A 26,228-nucleotide genomic window follows, 5' to 3' on the forward strand; every position below is an offset into this window, starting at 1 on the left:
GCCGAGCGCGGCCGGAGTGCGCCCCGGCGGGCGGGAGAGGAGCTGGGCGCCGGTTGGGGCCGCGGGGTAGAAGGCGAGCCGGAGGAGAGGGGCGGGTGTGAGTGGCTCCCCCGGGCACGGCTCCGAGCAGAGGTTTACTGACGGAAACCAAGCGTTACCAATGGGGACCGTGCCCGGCCTCATAGGAGAGGGACATTACGCTCCCCTCCAGCACAGAGTACTGGCGGACCAACACCAGAATCATGGTCCGCATCCGATCAGCCTTGGGCCTGGGCTGTCCCACTCTTGCAGACAGACTCACCTGCACCAGTAGCCCCCCAGTATCGAGTAGCACTCACTCACCACACTATTGCAGAACCTAAAGGCAATAGAGGAGCAGCTGAGAAGCATGCATCAAACTCCATGAGCCACACGTGGTGCCAGGCCAGATGTCTTCTCTCATCCCCTTCACCTCAAACACAAACCATCCTATTATCCAGTTTTCCTGTTGCCTGAGAACAAAATGCACCTGCCTGAAGCAGCCGACTGAAACTAGTCTTTGGCAAGATGGACAATTATGTAAGTGTGGGAATTTACTCAAAAGAAATGGCCATAACTACAAAAGGCATCCTCACCTGAAGAAGTCTTCAGTGTAATCAAAAAGGCAGTTCATGGCTTGGGGATTCTTCTGGACTCTGCTTCTTCTGGGTACACAAATAACTATAATGGTTAGAAATGCCTCTTATCAGCTCCAGCTGCCCAGGGGATGCATTCAGTCCTATTGTATAGAAATTGGGCCATGCTGATGTATTCCAATGCATTGTACCCGGGGTTGAAAGTAAAGGCTTTACACTCTAGCTGGTCAAACATGGAGTGACTTGTCTACTAACATAGGATGGGTGATACACGCACAGCAATCCAATGCTCCAAAACCTACAGTGACTCCCTGTCCAAAACTAGATTCAGTTCAAAATCCTGGTCTTGATCTTCAAATCTCTGAGTGAGGGAACCCAGATGATCTCAGGCATTTTTCTCTGTGATTTATTACAGCAATTACATTTACAAGGGATGAGGTCAGTAGCAAGGATTACACTTGCTGCAGGAGCAAGAGGCTGACTAATGGCTGTGGAATGCCTTTCCATTAAAAATGGTAATGACCAGGGGTTTGCAACTTTCAGACACAAATGTAAGATTCATCTCTTTGCAATTGCTTTCCATAAAAATAGCCTTAAGACTCTGCATTGCTTCCCTGAACATAACAAATAATGTAATTTAAAACTATTTATGCATACTTTAACTGAACAAAAAAGAATAATGAAGAGTGGAGGATACAGTATTTTAGATGGACTGTTTTATGTAGTTTTGTTAGTGCCTGGATATCATGGTGATGTCAGATAAACTGCTATAGATTTCTACACAGAAGATTACCCAAGCATATTCTTTGCCACAGTGAAATATGAAAAATACAGGCAGACTTTTAACAAATAAAGAGTCATGTATCACAAACTATAATAATAATCCGGAGAGCAAAGGAAATCCAAAGATGAACATCTGTGCCAACCACACTAGAAACATTAAAACTGAAAGTAATTTCTACTTCAGTGTGCACCATACAAAGAAGTATAAGAAACATACTTCCTCAAATTAACAACTATAGTATGACATTTTCCTATTAAAATAGAGAACAAAACCCAAGCATAATTCTGAACAAAAAGAAAGAGATGGCATTTGCTAGAAATAGTATCACAATATGTAGTGAACTTCAACCAGTAAGACCAAATTCCAATGGAGGTATTTAAACTGAGCTCAATTTTGCTATCTGTTACATATGTGCAATACAGGAATTGGACCTGTGTAACAGAGGAAAGAACAGAGCACAGTCTTCCCATGTAACATTTTCTGCATTTTCAGTTGGATGCAGTGTGCTTCATTTCACTAAATATTCCTTGCAGCTGCTTATAGGCCATCCGGAACAGGGGAGGAGGAGCTACAGACAAATATTTCTTTTCACTGTCTCAAAGACTAGTCTTAACAACTATAGTGAGGTGATTACTGCTCTATATGGGGTATCTTACTGATCACATCCAGACACAAAGTGTGAAATAAAACCTTTGTCTGACAAGATGTGCAGTGGAAAAGGTAAATCTTCGGTACTTATTGGATTTATCCTCATCAGTCTTGAAATGGTGAGTTCAATTTTGTTCTCAAACATTTTTAAGAATGACATGTCCTTTTAAAAAAACAAACAAAAGCAACCTATTTATCAAATTTTTATTCTTATTTTTTATTATTATGTTTTTGGTAAGAGTTATACAATTACTTTTCCCCAGACTCATAACAGACCCACAGAAAAACTACGCTATTATACTTTTAGAACACAGTGTCTTTCAAAGTCTGTCAGCAATTGCAAACTTTCCCTTCTGGATCAATGGCCAGATTCAGAGAGGATAATGAAATAGTAATGTGAGCTGCATAACTATGTTAAATTCACTAATAACAGCCTCGTAGATTTACCTTACTATTGTACATTCATTCAAACCGAACAAATAAGTAAAGCTGCACGTTAGTAAGCTATGTTCACAAAATACAATTTTAAAGAAGTCATTGTTATTACTGCTAAAAGTTTAAATGTTTTCCCTTTTCCCAAAATAATTTTTCAGTTTGTGATTCTAATGTTCTATATCTTTCTTTTCAGATTGTTTCAGCTAACACAGGTAAAGACTTAAAAAGGTATTTTTACCAGTTCATTTTTAGGTGGACGCTAAGAGAACAGAGAAATCTCTGATTACTAATCCAAATTGATTTTTAAAGTAATGTTACAAACAAAAGTTTCTTAACGAAAATGAAATCAGACTCAGAAAATGTAAAGAATCATATGTTTCTTTATATGATATAATTACAAAAAACTTGCTTTGAAAAATAGTAACCTATGCTACTATATATTTGCATAAACTTTCTAACATACTTCTTACAATATGACACTATCCTAAGCCTACACGCAATTTGCACTGAACAGTACCTTCTTAGACTATACCCATTGTCTATACAATCTATTCAGTGTGTGCATGCTTTTCTGTGATATTTTGCCCCTCTTAAAATAGCATAATTTTTATTTGAGTTTAAAAATTAAAGATAAATACGCCACACCATTTTCCTTTTCCTTTTCTTCAATCTTGCGTTCTTTGTGCACTGCAGTCTGAGTTTTGGCTGAGCAACAAACGCAGGATTGGGCTCTTAAAAGTCATCTATTTAGTATATGTTGTGGCAGTACATATTAGTATATATTTCAATATTCTAGAATTCTAACCATTACATATTACCATAAAGTTACTATAGTATTTGGGCAATTACTTCAGCATACCATATTCTTTTCACAGAGATTTTATAAACCACAGGCCTGATTGTGCAAGCTCTTCATGTGTGGAACTCTCATTGATTTCAGAGGGGTTTCCATGCACAGAGTGGTACAGGATTAGTCCCACTATTTGCAAGATTACAAAAGCCATATGTAAATAATAGCAGTATTGCCAACCTCAGATGTTAAAAGATCATGAGGCAGCCCTCTAAAAATAATGAAATTTTAAAAACAACCACCAAATTTTGGCTTCTTTTTATTTGCCCTCTGGTTTTTAAGCCTTAGGATATACTTGGGTCACATTTTCATCCTTTTTTTCTGCAACCATGAGACCTAGAAACTCTTTTTAAAATGAAAGATGAGATTTTTCAAGTATTCAGAAAGTTCCAGTAGCTGGGGCTTGAGTAAAATAGCAATTATCATGAGACTTGCAATATTATCATGAGAGCTGGCGACACTGTACACTACAGTGTTTAATGAGTGATAGAAATGAGCAGAAAAAATTATTTCAGTTATAGTTTAATGCAAAGTTTAATTTTCAAAAGAGATTATTTTGGGTACTCTTCTTGAGGCCCCTTAAAGGGGCCTGATTTCCAAAAAAGTGTTTAATACTTGCGCTCTGAAAATCAGGCTACTTAAACATTTTAAAGAGTCTTGTCCAAACAGTTTGCCCAGTAGTGTATTTCAGGTTTCAAAGACTAAAATTTGTTTGGTATTTTTTGTAGGTTTCTCTATATCCATATATAATGTGACATCAAGAAACATATATCTCAGATGGTCCAAGTTTTCAGGAGCCTTTTCCTACAGAATCACAGCAACCCCCATGAACACAGTAGGCCACCCTTTGCTGGCGCACTTCAATGATGTTCCAGTTATAGGCGTTCTTACTTTACTAACTCCCAACACTGTCCACACTGTAAAAGTGGAAGCCATTGATAAGAATGGAATTATCCTGGCAGAAGCACAAACTATGCAGTTAACAGGTTAGTATGGGATGGATTGCTAAGCAAGCTTTCCATTAACTTCAGTAGGGCCAAGATTTCACCCTGTATATTTTATTTGACTTTTAGGGCTGACTCCTACTCATATTGAAGTCCGTAGAAGTTTTCCCACTGACTTCAGTGGAAGCATGATCAGCCCTTTCTCTCTCTCTCGTGTGTGTGTGCATGCATCCCTTGCATCAGTGCTCACCTAATCACAACTTTCAAAATTAGCTGCCTTGTTTTTAATTGAAGAACACAAAAGTGAGATCATATAAATGTGAAAAATTGATATTTTATTTCCATTTAGAACCTGATTCTGTACTGTTTAAGTCAGTCTTGGGCATTATAGAAGAACCTAGATAGACAGTATTCCCTCTTCTCTGTTCCATAACTGATATTTAGTTTTAGAAAAAATCAGTCATGTGAAATTCCTTTTAAAAATTATTTTAATTGAAAAACTTTAGAAATATCCTTGTTTTCTTTTCAAAAATTTCAAAATTTTCATCTTATTGAGGAAATAACTAAAATTAAATTCATGGTTATAGTCAAGAAAGTTTAGAATATAATCTACCTCTTTTTCACCTCTTGGTTACCTCAGTCATGGGAGAAATAGCATAATGTTTTAATGTTCTGTAATGCAGTTCTGAAATAAATAATATACTGTGGATCCACTCCTGCAAGCCCGTGGACACACAGCTCCCTTTGACTTGAATAAGAGTTCCTTATGTGGAAGGTTTGCAGGATTGGTCCCCGATTAAGGGTGAAATCCTGCAGTCATTTATCAGACAAACTCCCATAGACTTAATTTAAATTTAAATTTGTACAATATTTTAAAAGAAAAATGTAGAAATGTAGAAAATACTGTTTTTTGTAATTTTTACAAATGGTGGAAAAGGGGACGTGCCTTGCTAATGTGGAATGAAAACATCTTTGGGGCTAATACAGTAGAGATATTGTTGAAGAGTTTATACTTGTGAAAATATTACGCCTGTAATTGCTGCCAAAGGCTCTGAACTCGTGGTTTAGTTGCCTTGAAATTGGTAGTTATGCTCCAAGGTACATGCTTACATTCTGGATACATTTTTACTTTATATTTAGTGCAATTGGATCACTTGCATCCATTTTGTAAGGTTTCCTGCTCTTTTTGGTCTTTTGTAGCCTTACAACATATCGAACCTGCTATATGTGCTTATTCAAGGCCCAAAATCCTGATTACTGAAATTTAGTTGGGAGAGTTATAGCTAGGTACTTTTCTGACTGTAGTACATGACATGTAGTTTTCTGAATGGCTCACAGTAAGGGCTGTTAGAAAAAGGTTCCTTGAGTTGCAGTATTTAACATGTATCTAGGATTCAGTCTTCCCATTTTAGATTGTTCTGTAGAAAGAAAAGCTATTTCCTGTTGATTATAATACGGACACCTTCCAGAACTACAGAGCTGGATGTGGCTACAGAGCAACATGGGAAAGATGCACTTAGATTATCTAGTGTGACCATGATCAAAACATTGGTATTGTCATTAGTAACTTCAATAATGATCTAAAATAAATCCAATCTTGCATGTACTGTTAGTACTATTTAAACTGGTTTAAAACCTGCAGTAGTACCACATTTTACACAGGTAAGTCACAATGCTTGTTTGAAAGACTGTAGAAGGGCACAAGTGTCCCCAAAGATGCCGAGTAATTTAGCATCTCCTCTTCCTCAGTTTAGAAGATGATAACTTTAGGGACCTGCAATATTCTGGTGATTGAAGCCATACTGAGCCATATTTATCCCTGATGCTATTCTAATGAAGTCAATGCATTAAAGATGAATTTAGCCCACTTTTTACAGCTTTTTAAACATGTTATTTTCTGGCAGCTGGTCATTAGGCACATGATGGATTGGATTAGATTAGATTAGATTAAGATAAAGTAGACATAGCTCAGAGTTAGGGAGACCAAAACCCAGCTCCATCACTCAGTAAGATACAGAGAGATACTCAGTCAAAAGACCAACTGAATTGGTTAACGTACCACCATTCCCCTTTAAAGAGCAATCTGAGTACATATATAAATTGCATATCATCAGTGCTAACTATATGCAGTTTTTCATTGCTAACTGAACTGTGGACACTGAACAAACATTTCTTTTATTTCATGGCACAAATAAAACCAATTATATTTGTATTCAGTTTAAATTTGCTATTTGATTTAGAGAAGTAAAATTAGAAGTATCAAAGAAATTATATCCCAGTTTTCCTGAGCACCTCCTGCAAAATGCTCAATGCACTTCGCACCTGACAGCAGCAGGTCCTTATATTTGAACATGATTATGGATTTTGAACTTACCATAATTTCATTTTTAGCTCCTGAGATACCTGCTATTGACCAAGCTTATTCAAAACTGAGCAACAGTATCACAGTGGAATGGGCAGCTGTTCCTGGGGCTACCAGTTATTTACTGACTGCACAGGACGGAGAGTCTTTCATTGAAACTATAGTCATAAATTCACCAGGCACAGTGACAGGATTGAAGGCTGCTACATTGTACAAAATCACCATCAGATCTATAAACTCTGGAGGAAGAAGCCTACCTTCGCCTTCAAAGAAGGCAAAGACAGGTAGCTTTTGATTTTATTTAGCAACTGTCATATTACTGAAGTGCATAACATATATGGCTCATGGAATTTTCTAATTATCTTTTAAAATTCTAGTACAGAAAGTAAAAATAGTTCAAGCATTTACTGGTGATGAATTAGTGCAATCTTATATTTTAAATATTGAACGTATCACCATTGCAGTGTTCAAGAATATAAGTATAGGTATATAGATGTAGTGGCCTCATGGCCAGTGCATAGGACTGGATTTCTGAATTCAGTTCTCAGCTCTGCTTCTGTACTTAACATCTCTATACTTTCATTTCTCATCTGTATTATGTGAATAATGACATTAAGGCTTAATGTTTTCAAAGAGCTTTACCGTCCTTGGGTGGAAGGTGCTATATAAGTGAAAAGTAGACATAGACCTATGCATGTAGTGGAGATACCCAGCTGATAGATTACTGTGCCATATGATACATTGCATTTATCACTCACATTTGACCAGTTCTCAGAATTTGTCAAGATGAGCAGTATTCAGGCCTGGACCAATGATAAAATCTAATATCCAGTGTCCCATCAAGACTAGAAATGGGAGTTTTATACATCCAGGAAAGAGAGATTCCCAGTCTGCCTGTGGGACACAGCACTGAGAGACTGGACCTTAAAATCAGGACATTTTTATGAATAGAGAAATTATGCTGGTTAAATTTTATAGATTTCTGAAGTGTGTGAGTTGTAATTTTTCTCTAAGGCCTGGACAGTTGGCCTTGGTATAAAAAAATTATTGGAACCCATTCAGGGTGACCTGCATTACTTACGCATGGCATAAGTAACATAGCTGTCCAAACCCATGACAGTAAAACCTTTATATGTTTTTCTTTATATATTGTTTAGTGAGTTAGTGTAAACTTGTGGCTTTACCTTCTAATAGAAGATGTACTCTGACATTCTTAGGGGGTGGAAGGGTTGGGGAAGCAACTGAAAGGAGGGTGTAAGATAATAGGACAAAGTAAGGGAATCTAACTGACCTCACGCACTCCTTTTAGTTGCTTTTCTTGCTGTACTTATCCACTTTTCACCCTTTGGTGTGCCAGTCACTTTCACTATGCAAGTCTACTAAATAGTAAATTGGTGAAACTATGCTAACTTTACCATTTTATTCTCTGATCAATTTTTACTACTATTTACATGACCACTGCATTTGGCCCAGAGATGTCCATGAAAGTTGATTCTGTTTACCCTGTGTTGAATTTGGCTATTCTAACTTTTAGGCAGCATAGCTATTAATGGAAATCCCAATTGTTAATGTATATTTGTAATTAACAGTCTTGGCTGCTCCGGTCCTGTCTGTAAGTTCTCCAAGTTACGACTCCATAGTGGTGAGCTGGGGAGCTGTATATATGGCAGTTGGATTCTCTGTGTCCATCATGAGATCAGATGGTTTAGGCAGTATGACGAAAGAGAACACCACCCATACCTCCTTGGTATTTACCAGTCTAGATCCAGGAACTCTCTATACCATCAAGGCACATGCCTGGAATGTTAATGGGATACCTGGAGATGATTTCACGTACAACCAAATAACAAGTAAGAACTGTTTTCTCTTCTGAAACCAAAGTTAGTGTAAAATTATAAGTTAAAATAATATTGATAGCAGTATGTGTGTTTTTGACAAGACACATTGCGGGCATATCCTCAGCTGGTGTAAATTGTCCAACTGGAGCTATGACAATTTATGTCAGTTCTAGGTTCAGGAAAGTTCTAGAGGACATGGGTCAAATTTTATAAACTTTACTTAGGCAGATCTACCATTGACTTCAATTAAAGGTTTGCCTGAGCAAGAACTGAGTAAAGGAACTTAGGATATGTCCATTAATCTTTATATAAATATTGAAATTTCAACAGAAATTTTTGTGTCAGAGCAAAATTAGAGTAATTGTTTAAAATATTCTGTGTAACTGTAATAGGCCCCAGCCATCTTCTTACACCTATGTCACAAAAGTTACATTTGGATATAATGTTTCCCAAAATTTGATGATGTTCGGATTCAGGGGTCTGGTTGAGGATCATCTCTACGCCAGATACTAAGTGTATTTACAGTTGTTTCTAACTAATGTAGGTCCTCATGCACCATCAGATGTTCAAGTTGCTTTTGATAGTGGAACTTTGAGGGCCACTGTTTCTTGGATACCGACAGAGGGAACTTTAAATTACAGTGTGACAGCCAGCAGTGGAACCTCCAAACTGAACTGTAGCACATCTTCCACTTCCTGCACTTTGTCTTCACTCCAGTGTGGTTCTGAATACTCTGTTTATGTCATAGCAAATAATGGTGCTGGATCCAGTAAACCTACAGATGCAGTGAGTTTAAAAACTGGTACGTGAACTATAGTGACCCTTGTATGGCCCATAATATTGTTTCTCTTTTGCCATAAAATGAAAGAAGAAAGCAAAAGTTGCCCAAATTTTAGCTTAATATTAAATAGTTTTAGGGGAATTTGCTATACTAATCATTAAAATATTTCAGAACAGTTAAATACTGTCAATGCCTGGCCCTCACATGGTATTACACTCACACCTTATTTTAAAAGATTCCATTATTATGTATATAAACTGCCTCATCATGGTTGTCCATTGCAGCATTCTTTTAAGTGCTGATGTTTCCATAAAGCAGTGCACTGAAAAACTGTTTTGCTGCTGCATTTTACTTTATGGACAAATATTTTTTAAAGAAATTGAGCTATATTTTGCTCTCAGTGACACCAATATACATCTGAAGTAGCTCAACTGAAGTCAAGTAACATTGAGAAGAATCTGGTCCATTGTGTTCATATAAACATATTATTTTTATATCTAACTTTTTAATTATTATATATTTGAAAGTTTGGGGAAATCAGCATTGGGCCAATTTTATCTTTACGGGTAATACAAATTGTGCCTGTCTTCATCAGCCCGGCTTCTCGCATGGTTTGGGGATTTCTCTCCCAGAGGAGGGCAGGCAGTGTTTTACCACCATTGCCCCCTAGGGATTATTCCAGGGAAGGTCAATTTAAATTTCCTTATGGGTTTATTAGTAGAGGTGCATCCCCTGGCTGCTCTGGCCATGTCCCATTCTTAGGCACTGCCATCCTCTTTTGGGGGTTGGTTTCAAGTCCCTCAATGAAGGGGATATTGTAGGCACCTTCACCATTTCCTCCTCCTGCAGAATTTCCACTTCCAAGGCCATATGCCAGGATCTGTGCCATTGAAAACTATGCAGACCCTGGGTGAACTTGGACCATCATTTATGGGGAGGTAGGAGGACCCTTGTGACTTCTACTGGGGCTTCTGTTGCTCCTGTTAAATATTGAGATATTGTGTTTCTTTTATAAGAAAATTAATCCCTATGTTGAAATAAAGCCTCTGTTTCCGTGGCTATCATGTTATTATGGCACTCAACAGTGTGTATTCTGAAACTTTTGTTGTACTTCATGCATGAAGCGTCACATTTACCCTCTGAATCCTGTGCTAACTTCTTTATTCTTTGAATTAATTTGAGAGTGGCATATTTAGTTGGCAGATATAACAGGCCTGATTTTTCTCTCACACCAGTGAGAATCAGAAGCAACTCCAGTGAAGTCAATAGAGTTACACCAGTCTAAAACTGGTCGAAGTAAGAGGAGAATAGGCCCAATATAAGTAGATGGTGTGCAAGCTTCCCCATACTGAGTGAGAAAAGATAATCTGGTGATTAAAGCACAGAACTATGAGTCAGCAGACCTGTATTCTGTCCCTGTTTCTGCCCCAGAGTGACTCTGCAACTTGGAAAAATAATTTAACCTATTTGTGCCTGCCACCTTACCCTAACTTACTGCACAGGAGTGTTTGTAAGACTTAATGTGAGCGTATTAGAAAAGTGGACTGAAATTCTTAAAAAATATGCTGTATAAATGCTAAATATTATGAAGTTCTGACCCATACCCAGTTCTGACCTCTAGTGCTCCTGTTATTTTTGTCCTGGGTTACTCTTAAATCAAAGACCACATTTTCCTGTTTGTGCAATGCCGACCACAATGGAGTCAGGGTGCTGAGTGGGTCTTTGGGTGCTACCTCAAATACAGAGGATGATGATTAATAATGGTAATACAAAATTGGTAGGTGACAAGATTGACAAGTCTCCATTTCCAGCTAGAGTGATGCCAATACACTGAATTACATACAAATGTTTAGCATATCTGGCATGTAAATACCTTGCAACGTCGGCTACAAAAGTGCCATATGAATACCTGTTCTCACTTTCAGGTGACATTGTAAATATGAAGCAGGCAGCAGTATCTCCCGTAAATGTAAACAAACTTATTTGTCTTAGTGATTGGCAGAATAAGATGTAGGACTGTGTGGACCTGTAGGCTCTAAAACTGTTTTGTTTTTGAGTGCAGTTATGTAACCAAAAAAAATCTGCATTTGTAAGTTACACTTTCATGATAAAGAGATTTCACTTCAGTACTTGTATGAGGTGAATTGAAAAATACTCTTTTGTTTATCATTTTTACAGTGATAAACAGTGATATATTTGTAATAAAATATAATATAAAAGTGAGCACTGTGCACTTTGTATTCTGTGTTGTAATTGAAATCAATATTGAAAATGTAGAAAAATATCTAAAAATATTTAATAAATTTCAATTAGTATTCTATTGTTATAAGTGCAATTAATCACGATTAATTTTTTTGAGTTAATCGTGTGAGTTAACTACAATTAATTGACAGCCCTATAAATTATACACACTTTTAGTCTTCACACACATATTTTATGTTGTGAACAAGCAGCATGTTAAAATAATCACATACATGTCATCCCAGTATCCTTACAAATCCAGATAAGTTGCTCTTTTCTTAACTGGACATGTGTCAACTATTCAAGCTAAACTTATCAAACAAATTCTATATATCTTTCATTGATGTTTGTGTAGTAAAAATGTTGCTTAAATAAAATCTTGTGAATACAGTTGTAACCTATTCTCTCCCCCCCCCGCCCCATTTTTGTTTTAAATCTGGTTTCCCAGTCCCTTGTGCACCAGGAAGTATAACAATAGAAGAGGACAACCCTGGTAAATTGTCAGTCTCATGGTCTAATGTAGATCTTGGAGATTATTATGTGGTTTTTGTGAAAAGCGATGATGGCTTGGAAGTGCACTGCAACACATCCCATACCCAATGCCACTTCCAATCAGATTGTGGTTTCACTTACTTCATTAGTGTCTTCGCATATAACAAGGCAGGACAGAGTCCTTTAGGGGATGTACTCAATTATACTACTGGTAAGTAGCACTATGTTTATGCAAACATATTTGGTGATTCCCCTAGTAGTATTAACAATAGAGCTAGTTGGAAAATGTTTTTTTTCCTGTAGAAAATATCAATTTTTGGTGAGGAATTGAAAGGTGAAAATTTTTGGCTGCTACCCCAAATTTTGGGCAGAAAACTTTCAGTTTAAAACAGAGCATTTAGATTTTGAAGTGCTGCCATGATGTTCCATGGGAGTTGTCATGCAAGTGACACATGTTCCTATTTTCCTGTATGGATTGGGCTCCCTGGGTGGACTACATCTCCCATAATATACTACATTCTCCTCTTCCTGATTTACTTCAGTACATCTTCAAAGTCCCTGGCCATGATGTGTCATGGGAGATATAGGGTGGCTGTGGAACTTGGCCTATAGATGCAAATATTTTGGTGTTCAGTTTTTCAACAGAAAGTCAAAATTTTCTACAGAAGCAGATACTTGTCACCAAAAAAATTAGTCAAAAACCCAATTTTCCATTGAAAAAGAAAGTTTTTGATGAAAAATTTCGACCAGCCCTAATTAACAATTATCAGTGCTTTAGTAAATATTTTTTTAAAGGAAAAGGGTTAAACTTTAAATTGTATTCAATGTTTATTTGAATAGCCAGTTTATCAGTCAAGTATACCACCAGTTTATAAATTACAAGGGTTGATCATTCAATCATTCTAAAACATGTTCAAAATATGGGGAAGGATGGTGTTATGGATGCACAGGACTAGGAGTCAGTATATCTGAATTCTAGTCCTGGCTTTGCCATAGCTTTGCTGTGTAATCTTTGGTAAGTCCCTAACCTTCCCTGTGCCTGTTTCACAATGTATAAAATGGTGAAATATCTGATTATGAGGCTTAGTTTGGTGATTCATAAATGTCTGAGAACCTAAAATGGAAGGTGCAACATAAGTATACAGTATTATTTCAGATTAATGGATTATTACTGAATGCTATTGTAGGGACGCTAAAGAGATGTAAGAATACACTTTGACGATAAAAATTCTGCAATAGAATTCTTTGTCCAGATAAGATGAGGGACATGGCACTTTTATCCAAAACTTAATCTATCAAAAAATGAAGGACTTCAATGTGGGGAACATAATTCATTTTTAAATTTTTGATAATGGAGGTTTCATATAAGAGGTGTTTGTGTAAACAAGTCACTACCCTGTTTAATATGTAGTATTTTTTAGTTCATGAGCGCTGTTGACATTTCCCTCTCTGTTTTGGCTTTTTCAGCACCTTGTTGCCCCAGTGACTTTTACCCAGTGTTTGTGTCCAGTGATACAGTTGAGATTGTCTGGTCTCCTGTCCGTGGTGCTGAAATGTATGAAACAAAAGCTGTTGATGGAGTTGGTGTAGTATTGTGTAATGACACTGCCACAATTTGCATCCTGTCTGCATTGCAATGTAACACCCAATATAACATCACTGTGTATTCTTACAGTGAAATCAGGGGCAGCAATACATCATGTGTATCTAAATATGTGGCAACAGGTATATGGCTATTTTTCTCACTTCTCTTAACACACAGAATAATTAGCTGTTTGCATTGTTGTAATTAGTTAAATAATTAGTTAGCAGTTGTAAAGTGCTTTGAAGGTGGAAAACATAATGTGAGTGCTAAGAAAAGTTATTATAATTCATAGTTCATAGAATCATAGAATATAAGGGTTGGAAGGGACCCCAGAAGGTCATCTAGTCCAACCCCCTGCTCAAAGCAGGACCAATTCCCAGTTAAATCATCCCAGCCAGGGCTTTGTCAAGCCTGACCTTAAAAACCTCTAAGGAAGGAGATTCTACCAAGGAATCTTGGTAGAATCTTAGTTGCAAATGAAAAGAAAATTTGTCAAGATTTGTCCTAAATCCATAACCAGGCACCTCAATAAGTGGTCAGATTGGAAGCTGCTATGTAATCAGCACTTCTGAAAATGAGATTTATGATTCCAGTATGTATATTTGTATGCAAAACCTTAACATGTCAGTTTTTCAAGAGTTTGCCTGTAAAACTCATTTAAAGTCTGTATTGTTCATAAACTGTTCCAAATTAGTCAAAGATTATTGACTAGGATATCACTGTCAGAATGAGTTTGTCAAATATCTACAATAATTTGCAGCTATTGACACAGCTATACAATATAAAATGGAAGTTATGTGCTGATAACAACACATCTCAAATCTCCTCTGTCTAAAATATTTCAGCTCCATGCAGTCCTGAAATAAAAAGCATCTCACAGGATGATCTTTCCATAATTAGTGTACACTGGCAGGCCAATAATGATGAAACTATATACACTGTTACTGCTAGAGGAGAGGCTGGATTGTGGCGTTGCACAAGTTCCGGAAATTCCTGTAGCATAACTGATCTTCCCTGTGGATCAGTTTTCTCAGTTAGTGCTGTGGCAATTACAACAGCAGGACAGAGCTTACCTAGTTACAGTGTCCCTTTAGAGACAGGTACGTAGCAATTAATATGTAATTGAAAATATAACCTTTTTCAAATTATATATATATATATATATATATATATATAAAAAAATACTGTGGTAAATGTGTGTGTCTTTATGTTCATGTTTTTTTTCCCCCCACAATGTATCTACATGTATTACTCTTTCCTGTTGGATGAAATGGCATCTGCGTGCGCGCATGTGTGTGTGAGAAAGAGAAAGAGAGATCATGTTACTCTTTAGTAGCTACATCCTGCTAAACCCAAATCCAGGTACTTATGTTTCCTGGGTCATTGCTAATTAAGCTATAATGGCATAATCTTTTTATGCAATACATGGCTTCCTTTTTAGCACTTTGATCCTTAATGTGGCTGAGAAAATCACTGATATTCTGATGATGCATTGTAGACATTTTTTTTATTAACAAGATCACATAATAATCCTGCGGTAATAACTATCTCACACAATGGGTGAAGAAGGAATAAATCATTTATCTTATGCTGTTATTATATATATATTAGATGTTAGCTATTGTAGAATGCTGAAGTTAAGTATCTGACTATTTTGGTAACATTAGCTAAAAAGTACTTAGTTTTCCTTTTTTAAAAATTGCTACTAAGATTATTTTTCTTCCTCAGTGCGAGATGGGTTAGGCACTTAAGTTAATGAAAAGACTCCCCCAGACTTCAACAAGAACTGGATCAAGCCTTAAGATCAGTAAAAATGTGGTTGACAAAACTGGCAGTTTTGGAATAGATTTTAAATAAACTATTTCTAAAACAAAATCATTGATAAAAATATCTGCATAGAACCTCAGTGGACACAATAAAGTTGATCTCCCTTTCTTTGTTTCCTTTTAAGCTCCTTGTTGCCCTAATGATCTGACAGTAACTCAAGTGATGCAGTCTATAACAAATATCAGCTGGTCGGTTGGGGCTGGTGCAAAGACATACATAACAATACTGGAATCACCAAAAGGACCGGCCAAGTGCCACACACTTCAAAACCACTGTCTCCTGGGATGCATTACATGTGGCACCACCTATACAGTGTCTCTGAAAGTGATTAGTGAAACTGGTTTGGCCTCAGACTGCACATATCAAGACTATTCTTCTAGTATGTAAATGATAAATGGAATTGAAAAGAAAAAAAATCAGAGTATAGTAGGCAGATGATTTATTTTCATATCAAGGTTATGTGTGAGATTAAAGAAATTGCTAAAACCCTTGCAGTTCCATTTTAAATAGTTAAATATACATAGGATGAAATTCATGCAAGGCCCTCTGTATCACAGAAACTTCATGGTAGGGCTGCTGTGTGTTTGAGGCAGACTGACTGTGCAAGGGGACTTTTGCACCCTTTGTGCACTATGGAAGGGGGTCGCACACCAGACCCAGCCAGGCCAATATCTACTTGAAGTTTGGAGATGGGAGAGAACATAAGAATGGCCATACTGGGTCAGACCAAAGGCTCATCTAGTCCAGTATCTGGTCTTCCAACAGTGGCCAGTTCCAGGTGCCCCAGAGGGAATGAACAGAACAGGTAATCAAGTGTTCCATTCCCTGTCACTCATTCCAAGCTTCTGCCAAACAGAGGCTAGGGACACAGAGAGGCCAGAGGTTCTACAATTGTGTGGATCCAGTAGCCCTAACATTCCCCATAGTGGGTGGGGAGCAATAGTGACCAGTATTCTAATGTATGATACTAAACAGTGTCTGCAGAGGGGCTGTATTCCAGCGCCACAGCCAGTTTGGGAGTTTGGAGGGCAACTTTCATTCCTTTATTCCCCACCATTGCCTCGTACAATTTCCCTGACTTTGTGTGGGATGATGAACCTTTGTAGGTCGACTTTAGGTATCAGGTGTGAAACCTGTTATGAAAATTTATAATTTCCTTTCAAGAACAAGCATAATCTGCAGTTTAGACTTAATCTTGTTTATTTTCTTTATTAGGTGCTTGCTGTCCTTCTGGGGTGAAATTATATAGATTGCGCAATAATGGTATCCGAATATACTGGCGAGCTTCTGCAGGGTTGATAAAGTATAGTACAGATCTATATGGATCAAAAGGCAATTTCACCTGTACCCCTACTTCAGGTTTGAGTTATTGTGATGTCACCGAGATACCTTGTGGGGATGTCTATACAGTGGTAGTTTCTCCAGTTCCTGAGAAAGGATCAAAGCTTACATTTTGCCCTAAAAAAATATATTCAGGTAAAACTCAATTATAGTCCTTTCAACTATGTATATTTTGTTAAATGCATATCAGTGTAATTTATAGACTATATAGGGCTAAATTCTGGCTCGTAGTTGGGTATAGTCATATTCCAGAATAAGAGGAAACAAAGATACAGCACAGCGCAGAAGTTTTCTATCCCAGTGCTGGCTCACCACATAACCCACAAAAAGACTACGCTACAGTCTGGGTCAAGGCCTAGAAAATAGGACATTTTCTGCTTATGTACTTGGCAGTAAAATGACACACCCCAATTCACATGGATTTCTCTGGATTCTGCCATGAATAATCTATATTGGAACAAAGGGCTGTGGGTGTTGAGTCTGGATACTAATGGTTAGTATGTAGATGGAAAGGAATGACAATAAAATGCACAGCAAGGCTGCTTTTTGCAGCATGATTTACTCTTTTGGGGCTTCAGTTTTAGTTGTTGGGTACCAAACTGATTAATTTAAAAGCAGACTAAGAAAAAAAGCAAATGTAATTCTTCATATGTACTGGTTTTCAAATACCTTAATGCTCTTTTTTTAATTAAAAAAAAATCAGAAGCAATACTGATGAGCCACCCTTATAAAAACAAACTGTCTCTACAATCTTCCTGTAAAAGTGATGCTTCATATTAGCAGAATTACCTTGGAAGCACTGAACAAAAAGCCAAACAGTGATTTATTTTTTCATGGTAGACATTCAAATCCATGATGACATTTTTAATCATACTAAACTTTAATGAAATTGCCTAGTTGTATAATATGGCCCTTACTATACAAATTGCTAATGTTTTTCAGCTTATAATTATACACTTAACTTCCATGCCCCTTCTTTGTATTTCATTCTAGTGACCTGCTCTGGAAGTTCTGTTGGAATGGGTATGAGAATGCTGTCAGCATTTCACCTCTCATGAAAATGGTGGTTCTAGTGAGATATGTTTCTCTTAGAATGAAAAGTACTTTACTTTAAAATAACATTTTCTGGCAGGAGGACTCCCTTAATTCTATCAAAGATAAAACATTTACTCCCAACATAATATGTATTACAACGTCTGTAAGTTACATTGTATGAAACATATATACCATGGCCTAGATAGATCCTCAGCTAGAGCTAAGAAGCACACAGTATGACTCAGGAGGGAGTGTGCAAAGATGGATTTGGTCCCCTCATGTTGGGGCTGCTCTGTGCCAATCCAGTCCTCCAGGGTATGTTAGAACAGCCAGAAGGCTGCTGTTAAGTACAATGCCTGCCAAAGGCCCCAAAGGACTCTTATAACAGCCAGGGGTTGCTGAGGTCCAGGGGAATCCTAGCCATGTCCATTTTCTCCTGGCCACAGCCCCTACTACAGTTGTAAGAGGGAGTTTGGCAAAGCAGCTGTATGTCAGCTCTAGAAAACCAGAGGATTCCTGAATATGGTATTCACCCTGTGCAAAAAATGACTTAAACCAGTGAGAGAATCTGGCCTTACACATCTATCCAAGTGAGATCCATGAAATTAACTGGAGACATAACAGCACAGACACGTCATACATTTATCTTGTGTCTGTTTGTCTAGTGCCCAATAAAATGCAAATTTTTAACGAGTAAAAACTATTGGAACATCTTACCTGAGGTTGTGGTATTCTCTCACTTAAAGTCTTTAAATCAAGACTGGATGTCTAACTTTTCAAAATTCTGAGGAGTTTCAACCAGCCACGAACAAAAAAAACATGTCAGGGAAATATTTCATAGTTGTTCCCCAAATGTGCAATTCACACCCCCAAATTACACTTCTCTGAGGCCCAGGAGAGGCAAGATTCAGCTTTGAGCTACTAACAGCATTTTCTAAATGCCACAGCTGTGAAGTTTGAGCCCTCACAGCCTTACAGAGGAAGAAACAAGAGCTCTATATCATTAAGGAGATTTTCTCCTTTCTAATCAGAACCAGCACTTACCTCTGCCCTTCCAGGGTTAGAGACATTACACTTTAAAGTTGTGTCACCTTTATATACAGAAAAGTTATTTTACCCCACTTTTGGAGATGGCTTCCTTTGAGCCTTGCAGAGTTGGATTCTTGGCAGCTAGCTTTACAGGCATAGGGTTACCAAAAAATGGTCCTAATTTTGTAAAACTCACAAACACATTCCCAAAATATATTTTTTTTCCAACATATGTGGCACATACAGAACTCGTGATTGGTGTGGTGTGGTATAAAGGTTTTACTGGTGTTTAGTTGAGGATGGTGCCCATCTGTGGCTTCACCCCTCTTGTGTATTGGGACCATTCCAAACTCATTCAGATAAAGCCTTATTAACACAGCACAAAATCATATATTTTTAAACTAAAAATAGACTTAAGTGGGACTCTAATCACCGCCTACACAGATAAATAGCTATCTCTATATATTTTGAAAAATTAGATTATGAGTGTTTTACAGATATTACCTATATTTTGGCCTGCAGCCATACCACATCAGGCTGTTATCTCACTAGTTCTTACAAGCCAAGCAGTGTGAGGCCTAGTCAGCACTTCAATGGAAGACCTTGAAAAACAGAGTGCTACTGGAGGGGTGTAAGGAACATTATACCCTCTGAATCTGTAATGTCCCAGTGGCCCAGCATGGTGCTACAAGACTTTTATACTCTTGCATGAGACCTAAACCTGAGGTCTGAACCACTCAGTCAGCAAAGAGCCCATGGAACTTTTTGAAAGTGTATGTTCTATCTTTTAGAGCCTGGCCAAGTTAAAATTAATTAAATTTAGCTATATTGTTCCACTGATTTTTGAAGCACCACTTACTTTCCGCTAACAAATTGGTGACATTGTATGGTCCATTCTAAGTTTTTTTGTGTGGTTTCAAATGAATACAATCTTTCCATTCAATTTCCTGACTGAAACTGCTGGGGACACCTGCATAAGCAACTTATTCAAATAAACATTTCTTGTGTGTGTTTGTCATTTTTTTTCTCACTTGAATTTATCTAACCCTCTGAATTTTTGTTGTAGTGATCTATAGAGGAAAGAGAAGTCCAGAATAACATTTTTCTGGATGGAATCATTGGTTCAGACAAGCAGGTAAGAAAGAGTTTGTTATACTTGAATGACAACTGTAATTGGGATGTACTAAATGAATTAAAATGTTTAACATTTATGAATCCTTAGGACCCTAGAGATAATGCAGTTTAATAAGCATGAGTGAATTTAACATCCTGAGGACCAGTATACTCATTAGATACCTTCTATTGTGTCCAACCACAGATCCAATGAGGTCTGTTCTCCTGCCCTGCATAATTCTACTCTTATCCCTACTTCAATGAGAGCCATTCTCTACCTCATTAGCCCTTTCTTAATATCATGCTGCTTTCACATTGAGAGCCCCATAACTCCAAGCCGGTGAGGAGACTTGGGATCACACACTCACCTGCTTACTGCCTCTGCTGAATTGAATCAGGAAGCCGCACCTCCCAAGTACCTCTGCTTTGTATCACTCCATGCTGCATTTGGTCTGAAGGCAATGGAGTCACTGTAGGTAGCAGTCTTGACTAGTCCTGCTTGCCAGTGGCCACAAACCCTCCCTGCTTCCCATACAACTCCCCTTGGCAGCCCTAGAACAGCTAGATGTGGATCTGAACCATACCCCCAGATGTGAGCAGCCCCAACCTTTGACATCTCCTCCTGGACACACATTCATTAGAAATGTGCACAGAACTATCTGGGGCCATAAGTCTCCCTATAATACAGTCAATAATAGGAGCTGTGCGAGGGTGCTAAGTGTGGGTTGCTAATGTTAAGTAGTAGGTCTATGTGCAATATCAGCAGTTCTGGAAATAGTTTGTCAGTGAACTGCTGTAAAAATAAAAAAAGCAGTATTAAAATTCTTGAACTATTTGGATTTAAATAGTTGGCAGCAGTTTAGTCCCACAAAATAGTTTAACCATCACCTCTCAAAAAGGTTCAAGGCCTAATGTTAAAATGTTTGATGATTGACCCAATTAAAACGAAAATAGAAGGCCAGATCCCCTTAGCAATCTCTTCTTTGAGCAGAGGTGACTGTTCAGCTTGTGGAGCTGGGAGGTGAGCAGGCATGCCATCTCCATACCATAGTTTTCCCCCCAACCTTGCTGTAATCATATGGCAAGGACCAGGCTTGGCAGCCTGAGAAGGAGTAGTGGCTGTTATCCATACCACGCATTGCCTCATTGGAGAGCACAAACAAATAATGCTGAGCCTTGCTCTCCTAATTCATGGTTATGAATGAAGTGATCTCATCTTAGAGGTAATTTGGGGGCAATAGCCTGGAAAGTGATGGAGCAACAATTCCTGCAGGTTCCAGGTAGCCATGGAGGGCTAGGAATACAAGCAGCCATTGTGGATAGCCTTAGCCTCTGTGGATCCCTCAAGATCTATATAGCTTTTGGACTAACAGGGTTAGGAAGCCATCCCTCCACATTCCTAGATAAGGATGCTGTGGAAGCTTTGTGAATGAGAACTTGGAATTTCCTTTTCTCTCTGGAGGCTTTATGGAGAAACCTTGGAGCTTTATTTTATTTATAAAATAACCATTCCTATGTAATGTGGAAACTCCAGCAGGTCACCATTATTTTAGTTCTTAACAACTGGAAAAATGAAACTGACTAGAAACAAGAGTGAAACTGGTAGTGTATATAGTTTCACCGGACAACTTAAGTGACATTTAAAAAGTAAACACCCACATAACGGGGGAAGAGAGTACATTATAGGCATTCTTTCAGGTTTAATAAACCTAGCTGTAAGTAACAGGTACAGTATTTAGTGGGGAGGAATAGAGGGAGAGAACCATCACTTCTCAGAAAAACAGAGCACATGTTCTGACTTCAGAAAAGCTGATGCACAACCAGTAACAAAATAGGACTTTCTTTAAACTAATTTATGTAGCTGGAAAGCAGACCATACATTTCTTTAAGTTTGTCTTCACAGAATACAGCTATGCAACTCCATCGGGCACATGAATCATCACTTCAGGTCACTTACACAAAGCAATCAGATGGAACGTTCTGACACTTCATAACACCAGTACTACAATATTGTCTCTTAATAAAAAGGATTTTTGTTCACTGTTAAATACAAGTTTCCCTCTTTAGGAATTTTTTTTTAAATAAATGAATTGCACTACTTACTAAGAAACAGCTAGTTTTTATTTCCAATTTAGGGTTTGAAAAGGTATGAGAATGTAGAAATTAGCGTTGTTCTGTTTGCAACTCCCCCCAAACAGGTTTTAATGCAGTAGGTTTCTCTTTATAGTCATAACAGCATTTTCAAATATGGGTCCCTAAACTTAGTCATGTACATAGGTGGTCTTGAGCCTGCTTTTCGGGTCCTAAGCAATCAATTTCTAATGAGGTCAGGGCCAAACATGGGCTGTAGCTTTTATCTGGCATACAAACAACTAATTGTAAACTAATTGGTACACTAATTGTAAGTGAATAACTTTATGGTGGTCCTTGATAAAAATCAAATTAATTACATTGAATCAGAACAACCAGCTGCATAAGATTTGCATATCTTACTTACATATCAGCCCTCATTAAACTCAAGCATACTTAATAAAAGACTGTTTAAGAGAAAATGAGATAACTTTAATTAAATATGTAGGTTTCGAATAGCTACAAACAGCAACATAATTGCACCCAGTTGTATAAACTTACTCTTTAAGAAATGAAGGTTATTTACCTGTAAGCAGGGTTTTTCAAGATTGAATATATGTAGAGTCTTACTCCCCACTCATGTCAACTCCTAATTAAATCAGACTTGAGGCAGCTGGGGCACAATGCTTCCTTTTATAGCCCTGCCTTCAGAACTTTCAGGAATACCAAAGGGGGGAGAGGGCAAGCACTCAGGTACTACTGTTAAAAGGTTCCACCATCAAGACACCCTATGACTGGAAATATGCAGATTCCATTTCTAACTACTGTACGTAACCATTGGGTTTGGGGTTTTTTCACCTGGTGCATACACTATGGATTCCTCATCTACTGTGTCCCATTCTTTCTAAGGTCAGGCTTGACAAAGCCCTGGCTGGGATGATTTAACTGGGATTTGGTCCTGCTTCGAGCAGGGGGTTGGACTAGATGACCTTCTGGGGTCCCTTCCAACCCTTATATTCTATGATTCTATCTGTTGCTTCTATCTATTATAGAAGGGCAGTATATATATCTGCAAAACCTCTTGCTAGAGTAGGCCCCAATACTGAAAGATTACCTGAGCCCCACTGAAGTCAGTGGGGTTCTGTGCAACTCATTTTTTTAAAATCTAGGCCTTTCAAGACAAAATTGGCAGGGCTCACCAAACCATTAACCTAGATTTGGGGGAGGGAGGAAGAGGGATGTTTAAAGAAGCCAGGCATTTGAACGTGTCTGCCAAATCTTCCAAGAATAGAGTACAGAAGTACAGACAGTGGGACAAATCCTGCTCACTTAGCACTATTCACATGAATAAGTTAAACAACAGTTGGCTCCTTGTTGCTCCACATTACTTGCACTTTGTGGTTCTTTATGCTGTATAAACATACAAGGTTTTTCTTCTTGCCTTTTTACAGCAGAAATTTAGTTGAGTCTAGAAGACTTTTTGATAATGGGACAACCAGTACAGGATTAGGGCATCGTAAATACACAGAAAATGAAACCCGATGGGAGCGATCTTTATTCAAGCCACTTAAAACCAGTTGCCTTTAACAGCAATTTAAAATACACTTGAGGAAAAAAAAGAAAAAAAGATTTGTTAAGGTTTCAAACCCTCACTCACCCTAAATGTTGAGTAAGCTCCCACTACATGCTTCTGAGATGTCCCAAGAAGTCCTCCAGTGAAAACAAAGAATTTATATTCCAGCTATTTACCAAGCCAGCTGAAATACAACAAACAAAAGTAGTGGGAGTTAACACTGGCTATGTCCCTTCCACACATGGCAGGACAGCCCAGGCTTAGCTAATGTGGCCAATGGAAACACGGTTCCTTGAGAAGTCATGGTGCCAGTAAGGTGGCACAAAGAGATGTCTGCATATGGCTATATAAGAACTGGGTATTAATGTGGGCTTGTAATTTTGATTCCCTTAGGTTCAGCTGGGTTTGGAGAACCTGCATTTTCCAAAACCATTCCCCTTTTAAGTGAGGTATTAATCAGAAGCACTGTCATATTTGTTTTACAGAATTGTATTGCCCTCCTTCCTTTTCTCTCCCACAGGTTTTACCAGGGAAGGGTATGATACTGCATAAAAGACGGCAGGATTTATCTGTAGTATGTTTATCTGTTCTAGGTTTGGCAAGGGTTCAACTTCTATACCTTTCCCCAATTTACATTAACCATTGTACTAGGAGGCATTTCATCTACTCGAAGAACTGCTTGAAATTTACTACTTGCCACACAAACGTAAGAAATTACTGCATTAAGGGATTTAACTCTAGGCATTTAGACCACACTAATCACTGAATTTTTAACTGAAAAATACTATGCTTATTGTATACAGCACTGTACTGATACTCTGAGGAGAAAATTCCCATCATTACTGGACACCAATCACTAGACTAGACAGTTAAACAGCAACCTCAGACGTAGAAGAGAATTCTTCCCAATTTTCTTCAGCCAGAGGGATGCCAACTGAAAAACAGGGTTCTGAGCACATGGGAATCAAGTCATGAAAACAGAAAGCTTCTCAGACATCACTTTCTCTTTCACTTCCATCCTCCCAGATACACACTTTTTGCATTAATAAAGTAAAAGTTCTATGGTATGGCATGCCAGGTCAAGATTCTGAATCTAAGTGTAATGCTTGTTCTCATATGCTCAGCAACCAAAAGGGCAGCTGAGAGCTATTGCCCAACTATAGTCTTCTTGCATTTGCTGGTGGTCTGCAGAGGAGACTCAGAGGGCGACAGCTCTTAAGTATCATTAAGACTACTAAAATACACTTAACATTTTTTTCCATGCAAGAAAACTTTAGTTGGCACAAGATGATTATGATCACATGTGGAAGGGGAGATTATCTGTAAGAATCTCTATTAAAATGTGAATCCAAAATCTGAGAAATGAAAGAACGCGTGAGGCTGCACTTTTAGAAGTTTGGGTATATTTGCATGTTCGCTTGAAAGCAAAAGTTGAGGATTTTATTCACATTTACATGGAAGATTGTTACTGCTGATGGTTACAAAGGATATAGTATTTCTCTGGCAATGAATCAGCATGCAGTATTGTTAAGTTACAAAGCAGCATAGGTTTTCACCTCTGAAAACTTAAGCCACTATTTACTTCTGGCTACAGCCAAACCATCCACAAAACTTTTATCCACCATATAAAGTATCCAGTTCACTATGATTGAGATAATCTACACAGAAGAATCACAGGACTACAACATTAGGAGCAAGGCAGCAGTGGCTGAGTTGTGGAAGAGGCACCATAGACCTACCTGCTCCTTGATCACCCAGTTTTTCACTAAACTGTGTAACCCTGCAACTCTCAGTCTCCTTATTTTCGAATTTTATCCACTTGTTGTTTTCATTCATTACATCATATCTCCAGTCAGACTGTAAGCTCCACAGGGCAGGGCATTTACTTATTTGTCAGAAGTACCCACCATAATATGTCTGTATTACTGAATGAAATTTGAAGAGTCACATTATTTAACCAAATATTAACAACAGAAATCTGGTCTCAATCAGCACAGCCAAGGAGGAAAATAAATGGAAAGATGTGTTAACAGACTTATCTACTAAGCCCCGTATCCAATTCACTAAGGGAAGTCAAACTTTTTGCAAAGAACCAGGCAACTACTGAGATCAGTAAAAATGAGGAGTAACAGTCAATCATTTAAAACCAAGTATCTGAACTACCTTCTACATTTGTGTTGCTAACCCCTCCCACCCCATAAAGCAAATAGAAACTAAAGTAATCAAAATTGCAAATAAAATGCTGATCATACATTAATTTTCTGATAGAACACATTTGGGGCTTATTGTTTGTTTGTTTTTAAAGCAAGAGGAAAAGATAGAGGGCAACAGCAGTTTCTCCCCAAACTCCAATTTCAAGCTCAATTACCTATCGGTTTAAAAAAATCACGTAAGGGAGTAGCACCTCAATACTAGAAAGTGTTTCTCTGCTGCTGGGGGGAACACCAGGAAGAACAACAATACATTTAGAATTAAAGGTGACCAGAAGAAAAAAAAAATTGAGCTTGAGCTATCTTTGCTTCTTTAATACAGAAACAAGCTGATTTTTTTCCTCCAAAATATTTTCTTTTTGCCTTAGTAATTCAGGCACTCGCTATTTATTCTGCAAGATCAGGGACAACTAGAAAGTTGTTTTACTACAGTAAATTAATTTAACTAGATTTATT

At 37.9% G+C, this 26,228-nt stretch overlaps 1 protein-coding gene across 21 annotated transcripts; it reads left to right on the forward strand.

Annotated features, from left to right (window-relative positions):
• Window positions 1-17: 17 nt before the first annotated feature.
• FNDC7 (fibronectin type III domain containing 7) lies at window positions 18-25,680 on the forward strand. 21 transcript variants are annotated; one of them, XM_048859892.2, is made up of 15 exons: window positions 18-558; window positions 1,030-1,165; window positions 2,675-2,693; window positions 4,060-4,317; window positions 6,667-6,921; window positions 8,227-8,487; window positions 9,020-9,277; window positions 11,946-12,200; window positions 13,457-13,714; window positions 14,420-14,674; window positions 15,526-15,780; window positions 16,617-16,877; window positions 17,736-17,765; window positions 19,873-19,941; window positions 21,823-21,975. In XM_048859892.2, the coding sequence occupies exons 2-14, from the start codon at window positions 1,127-1,129 to the stop codon at window positions 19,902-19,904; spliced, it is 2,436 nt and encodes an 811-aa protein (XP_048715849.2). In that variant the 5' UTR covers window positions 18-558; window positions 1,030-1,126; the 3' UTR covers window positions 19,905-19,941; window positions 21,823-21,975. The 21 variants fall into 21 exon arrangements, with proteins under 21 accessions (XP_048715849.2, XP_048715854.2, XP_074987682.1 ...); XM_048859897.2 differs by having other exon boundaries at window positions 18-1,165; window positions 2,675-2,709; XM_075131581.1 differs by having other exon boundaries at window positions 18-1,165.
• The last annotated feature ends 548 nt before the right edge of the window (window positions 25,681-26,228 follow it).

The sequence above is a fragment of the Caretta caretta genome, chromosome 8 (genome assembly GCF_965140235.1).
Source record: "Caretta caretta isolate rCarCar2 chromosome 8, rCarCar1.hap1, whole genome shotgun sequence".
NCBI lineage: Eukaryota > Metazoa > Chordata > Testudines > Cheloniidae > Caretta > Caretta caretta.